The sequence below is a fragment of the Rhodamnia argentea genome, chromosome 1 (genome assembly GCF_020921035.1).
Source record: "Rhodamnia argentea isolate NSW1041297 chromosome 1, ASM2092103v1, whole genome shotgun sequence".
Lineage (NCBI taxonomy): Eukaryota > Viridiplantae > Streptophyta > Magnoliopsida > Myrtales > Myrtaceae > Rhodamnia > Rhodamnia argentea.
The window spans coordinates 28,972,692-28,979,682 of NC_063150.1; the positions used below are offsets into that span (position 1 = coordinate 28,972,692).

The 6,991-nt window shown below is 43.3% G+C and overlaps 1 protein-coding gene across 1 annotated transcript; it reads left to right on the plus strand.

The window, feature by feature from the left end:
• The first annotated feature begins 652 nt into the window (after positions 1-652).
• On the plus strand, positions 653-3,430 carry LOC115747786 (polygalacturonase At1g48100-like). The gene is given in 7 exon segments (XM_030684073.2): positions 653-1,142; positions 1,144-1,362; positions 1,695-1,862; positions 2,016-2,060; positions 2,160-2,367; positions 2,443-2,524; positions 2,640-3,430. Coding segments are annotated over 7 exon segments (1,446 nt in total). The 5' UTR covers positions 653-920; the 3' UTR covers positions 3,142-3,430.
• The last annotated feature ends 3,561 nt before the right edge of the window (positions 3,431-6,991 follow it).

The window sequence follows — 6,991 nt, forward strand, 5'->3', positions numbered from 1 at the left end:
TGAATATCCATAAAAAGTTCTCTCGAATTTAATTGATTCTACCTATCACGACCTTTGTACGGATACTCGGCATTTCGTCTTTATGAAACGAGGCCGGGTTTGGCCCCAAAAGGGGGGTGGCAGATATTCCCATGTGCACGAAAGCCTTCTTCTCCTAGCACAAGGAAAAATTTCTCCAGAAGGAAAAGAAATTGGGTTTTTCCCGCACGGCCATCGAGGAAACGAGGGCCACAAAGCAGCTCACAAGGTTTGACACTGTTTGCAGATGCACTTCCCAAATCTCTCGCCAGGACAAAAACAATTTCAACATGAGAAACGGAGAGAGGCCTCCCGGCTTTGGACCACAAAACAAAACCATAGAGCTGAAACAGAGGAACTTGTTCTTATTACCATTACATAAAACCCCAAGAGCAAAGGAGAATTAGAGAGGGACACAACTCACTCAAAATTTATTGAAGAACCAAACATACTCAGCCAAAAATTTGCCACAGAAAAATAAGCCTCTCAAAAAAAAAAAAAAAAGTCCCAAAAGGCTCCAGCACCGTCTTTCCTTAGAGATGGCGATGCTCGGATCAACCAGAACTTGACACGTATCGCCGCCTCTCTGCAAAACCCATTTCCTGTCCAGGAGATTCCTGGTGAGTATAAATGCAGAGGCCATAAGTGCTTCAGAATGGTCCTATGCCAAGCCACTGATTCATGTTCTCCCCTCTCCCTCATTTTGCTTCTTTCTCTTTGTCCCTCCCCTGGTTGTTCAAAGCTGGCACTTTGATCTCTTGAAGTTTTGCATCTTCAGGAGGGGCCCAGGAACACCAACTCCTAGCATTTGAATCCTGAGGCTGAGACTTCCATTCATCACAGAGCGAATATCGTTTTCGCTCGGTCGATTCGGTTTGATTCCTCCGAAATTTTTGCTTACCATGAAGATGGTTCGAGATGTGGTGCTCGTTTCGATCGTCCTGGGTTTGTTCCTCCAAAATGCCAGCAATGTGGAAGGAAGATATCACTACCACAAGGGCCAGAAGAAGAATCCTGACGAGGGCTCAAGCTCAACAACCTCTCCAGCGCCTCCCCCTGAGGCCCAGGACCCTGCCCCTTCATCCCCTGCCTACTCGCCGGCGCCCACCGTGCCGTCTGACCCGAGCCCCTGACCCGTCCAACTCCAGCTCGGGCTGCGTCTACGACGTGACCGCCTTAGGAGCGGTCGGGGACGGGTCAGCCGACGACACCCCTGCCTTCACGGCGGCCTGGAAGGCGGCGTGCGCGGTGGAGTCGGGTGTCGTCCTCGCTCCCTCGGGTTACAATTTCACGATCACTTCCACGATCTTCTCGGGCCCGTGCAAGCCGGGGCTCGTGTTCCAAGTAAGGATCGGCAAATATTTCGACTTCCTTTCCATGTATATCCTTAAAGATTGCTAACATGACTCCAGTACATTTTCTGAGGCACTTGTTAGAACTCTTCTTGTTTTGGCCGACACTTGTTAAGCCGTTTGGAACGTGACAAATTTCTTCTTTCAAGAATGTAAATATGTCATTAGACAACATAGTGATATCACAAATGAGTAGATAACTGACAGTCAAAAAAAAAAAAATTAGCACAGTTTCCCCTTTTCAAAGCTCTCAGCATTTACCTTTAAGACACATGCTATATGAACATCTCTGCTACTAATACGAAGTCTCAAATGTTTACACAGGTAGATGGGGTCTTGATGCCGCCAAATGGACCGGATTGTTGGCCGAAAGCAGATAGCAGGAAGCAATGGCTCATCTTCTATCGGCTCGACGGCATGACTCTGACCGGGAAGGGAACCATCGAAGGCAATGGCGAGCCGTGGTGGGATCTTCCTTGCAAGCCCCACAGGGTACTTGAACTGTACAACATGTCACGTTGTTGTATCAGCATCTGCATAAGCAAAACTTCTGTGCAACCCAACATTTTCACTTTTCAAGTCGTGTAAAAAAAAAAAACAAAAACTTGTCTCTGAATCTGCACATTCTTGTCATTGGAATTTCAGGGTCCGAATGGGAAAACGGTGTCGGGACCTTGCGACAGCCCTGCTGTAAGTAAATCCATCCATGACTCCGGCTATTCAGATACATCAAACACAGTTGTCTTCTCTATTTAGAGCGCTGATCGGTACTTATATGGTTCATTTCAGTTGATACGGTTCTTCATGAGCTCCAATTTGGCCGTGAACATGTTACGAATCCAGAACAGCCCTCAATTCCACATGAAGTTCGACGGCTGCGAGGGAGTGCTGATCGAAAAGCTGTCCATATCTTCCCCAAAACTCAGCCCCAACACCGACGGCATCCACATTGAGAACACTAAATCCGTGGGGATATACAACAGCATGATCTCAAATGGTACTTGAATGGAACAAACTGTCTCATTTATCATTGCTTCATTTATCGACTCCTTATAACGAACGATGTGAACAGGCGATGATTGCATCTCCATCGGACCCGGATGTTCGGATGTCAACATCGAGGGCGTTACTTGCGGGCCGAGTCACGGGATCAGGTACCCTTTCTTTCGATCACAATGAGTCCCCCTCCAAACAAGTTAGATCATCTGAAGTCTACCCAAGAAATGTGAAGAAGGAAAAATAACTTTCTTTCGCATATGTTTTTCACAGCATCGGGAGCTTGGGAGTGCACAACTCGCAGGCATGCGTCTCGAACATAACCGTCCGGAACGTGGTGATCAGGGAGTCCGACAACGGCCTCCGCATCAAGACGTGGCAGGGAGGGAGCGGGTCGGTCGCTGGCATCTCCTTCGAGAACATCCAGATGGAAAACGTGCACAACTGCATCATCGTGGACCAGTACTACTGCCTCTCCAAGGAGTGCCGGAACGAGACCTCGGCCGTGTACGTGACCGGCCTCTCCTACCGCAACATCAAGGGCACATACAACGTGATCAGCCCGCCGATCCACTTCGCGTGCAGCGACACGGTGCCCTGCACCAACATCACGATGTCGGAGGTCGAGCTGCTGCCTCACGAGGGCGAGCTGGTCGACGACCCGTTCTGCTGGAACGCCTACGGGGTCCAGGAGACCCTGACCATCCCTCCCATCGGTTGCTTGCAAGATGGGATGCCTCAGACTGTGGCAGAGAGCTCTGCTTATGGCTGCTAAGGAAAGGACTAGTGAGAGACATTACAGCACTATGAATTTCACCTTGTGACTTACGACATTAGCCACAGTTGTATAGTAGGCACATCATGAGCCAATTGTCTGGAATTGGGTCTTAATTAGATATTACCTTTCCCCCATTAGGCTCCATCCCTACTAGGGTTTATCCCCTTATTGTGTGATGAGGTATGGTAGTATTACTGGGTATCTTTCCTTTTCAACTTTTAATTGGGGGATTTTTTTTTTTTCTTGTTTTCCCTCATTGTAATAGTTTGAATTTTCGCTTTCTTATTTATATATATACATATATATTTATAGAGGTGTGACAATTCATAGCATCATCATCCTTGAATTCCATTGTCCCTGATAGCCCATGCGGAACTTTGTCATGTAGTCAAATGATAGTGAAGCGTTTCTTAGAGAACATATTTGGAGCGAAATATTTTTGTATTTATGTTCCCGTCTATGATTTTGGAGAATAGAAATGCGTTTGGCAAGTACAAAAAAAAAATACTTTTTTCGTCAAAAAGAAGGATCTACAACCGGGGGCGGCCATTAGGCTCATCCTCGCCGACAATGGTGGGCGGTGGTGACTTGCACAAGCTTGCCTTCGAGATGTTTCTAAAAAGTGTTTCAAAATTCAGAAACAAGTTTTTTTTATTTCTCATTTTTGCTCTAAAAGTGTTTGTGTTTCTCAAAATGAACATTTTTGAAATAATTTTTTACCATACGCGTTTTTGTTCCCAAAATATTCTGAGAATAGAAACACTTTTTTTAGAATATTACTGTACAGACCCTAGCTCTCTCTCAAACCATGAATTCATCATGCAAGAGTGTTAGGATTTGCTAAGCTCCTTGCAGGAGCAAACAGAGCTATCAAGGGGAAATGATCAGAAACTCTGACATATGATATAATCTCTGCTGTCTGAGTTATTAAAGTTTCGTCCTTTGATGCTTACAGGAGTCACACAAATCTCAATTAAGCTCGCGACTCCACTATTCGTTTTTTTTTCCCTCTCCACGTGGCATAATGGTCGTATCGAGAGTAGATTTCCCAATCAAGTAGGAGGACTAGTAGTCGTCCCCGCCGAGCAAAAAACACAATGGCGGTGCTTGTGGCTAACTAAGACGAAGTTAAATTTCTGGGAATCCCCTGCCTCTCACGGACTATTCGGGCAAGCGTTCCAGCATTCTTGTTTGTTCTTTATGAAGTTTTTTTCCCCTTTTAATGAAGTGTCCGAGACTTTTAGGTGCTTTGTCTCCCTATCCCTGCGCAAATTCATTGGTGTATTTTCATTAGCACAGCGAAAAAGATCCCTCTTTTGACTCTGAGCAAGCTGGCCCTCATAGTTATTCGGGCTAGGGGGCGAGGATTCCTGAAACAGCACAAATTTTCTCTGAGAAATCTAAAACTCTACCTACGGTCGTCGGTCGCTGTGTGACTCAATTCGAAATCGACATGTACCTAATTAATTTCAATAAAATGCCTTGGAACCACATTGATACATGTTTGCACCATGTGTAAATGATAAGAATGGTTGTGTAGCAAACCAAGCATGCATAGAAAAAATGCATGATTGCTGAAATCATAATCATATGCCAATTCTTAATTGGGCAAATTTCCAATGAGGTCTAAAGTAAGGTCATTTTCTTAAAAGATAGCACAATCATGACTTTATCTCAAGCAAGTGCCTAAAGTTACTAAATTAAGCCAAGTTTTTTTTTGTCTAAATTGAATAATTATTTAGAATTGGTTTTGACAGGCACGGATGATTGGGTTTGTCATGGTTGTGTTTGTGTGCCTTTCCCCTTCTATTAAGAGAAGGCGTCGGTACAGTAGAAAAGTTTCTGTCGCGTGTTAATTTTTTAGGGAATGGTTCTTGAAGTGATCCTGTGTCGTCATGATCATCTTGATTTATTGCTATTACAGTGAAGAAGAAGCCAGAATGAAGATCTACTCAGTTTAGTGATTGGTTTCTTTTGCTGCTCTTGTTGAAAAGTAGTGCTAATCAGTTCTATTTTCTTACACAGATTTGCCAAGAGTGCGATGGGTTCTTCCTGATTCATACCTGGATGTCAAGGATAAGGATTATGGTGGTATGGAAGCTTGATCTTCTTAAATCTGTGTTCAATTTTGCATCTTCTAAGTTTTGTCATCACTGCTTTGTTGACCTCATCGTGAGGCAATCGTGCTGCTTCAGTTTTTGTTCTTGGTCGACTAGACTTGGTTGACTATTATTGGGATAGATATTGCGCCTGGTGTGTTATGTTAATTAGTACTTAAGTATAGTGATTAAGACATAAGTCGTTAATTATGAACTGTTTTAGCAGATAATTTTGCTCAATGGAAACATGTTCAGAAGGAGAAAAGTCCGTTCCAACTGCAAATCTAGCCAAATTTGGGTTAGGGATGGACAAAAAATATCATGTTTTGGCTACATGGGTACTGTAGGAATGAGTCATGAGTTTATGTAGCAGCACGAGGCCTAATGAGTCTTGCGACAGGTAATCCTTCCATGTCAGTCCTTCGGTTACTGTGGGTATTATTATCATCTTCCCATGCATTACAGCAACTCAATCAAGACCTAGCTTTATTCTATGTTACTTTTTTGGACTTATTGTTCGTTGGAAGCCATAGATAACAGTCTCAAATCAATCAATCAAATTTGGTATATCCCATCGTGAAATTCTTGCATCTTTCTTTCGTTCGATCTCTTGTCTATCTCATAATATTTTCTTTTTCCGCATTTGTCAGGCGAATCTTTTATCAACAAGCAAGCAGTTCCTTATGATCCCAAGAACCATGAAGAATGGGTGAGAAATAATGCTGAAGCAAAAGAGAGGAACACGCGTGATGAACGACCCCGTTTCAACAAATCAAAGAACTTTGGAAGTGGGGAAAATATGCAGAACAGAGATTTCCAGGCCATGCAAATGCCACCTATGCAAAACCAAGGGATGCAGAACCCTCCACCTCAAAGGCAACATGCCCCCACCGAGCAATTTTGGCGGAATGCCTCCGCACAACCAAGGTGGCATGCCCCAAGGCAGCCATGGTCGCGGAATGGAGGCAAGGTTGACACTGAATGAACAGGACTGGCATTGGCTAGGTCATGACCAAGAACTGTTGGTGCTTGTACCCTTGTGTCATGAAATGGTCACCGGAATATTTATGTCAGATTGAGTACCTATAGAAAGTTAGAAACTTTTGGTCACGTGTTTTTCACTTTTGTTGATCCATTTTTGGTTTGCGATCAAGTTGGTGACCCAACCAGTAATTACTGGTGTTCAATTGCCATTTAATGTAAACTACTCACAAAGCTTAGCATATCATCACTTAATTAAAATTTCCATACGGGTTATCGAGAAGTATTCAACCGTGCCCATTCCTCACGTCGTTTACAAATTGAGCGAGTCTTTGGCATTTTAAAAAGAATTGAGAGATTCTAACTAATTAGTTAATAGTTTGACCAAAAAAATAAAAACTAATTTGTTAACATGCGTCTTTGCATTACTCTTAACATGAAAATATAAAAGTTACCATCATTGTTTCTTATTTCAATTATAAACAAGTAAAATTTAAAAAACTAAAATTGATTACTTTTCACATGTAGGTTTGCCTCGATGACCATCCTCCTCAAGTGGGAAGGGTGAGGTGGGGAGTTCGATTCCCCACCTTCTCAAGAGGGTTAGGGATGGGGACAGGTGAATGAGGGAGCATGACTTTGTAATCTGCACATGGCACATAAAACACACAATGTAGCTTCTATAATAGAATAGGATAGGATAGAACCAGAAAAAAAAAAAAAATCAATTTTCAATTATAGTTAACCAAACAATCTTTGTATTTCAG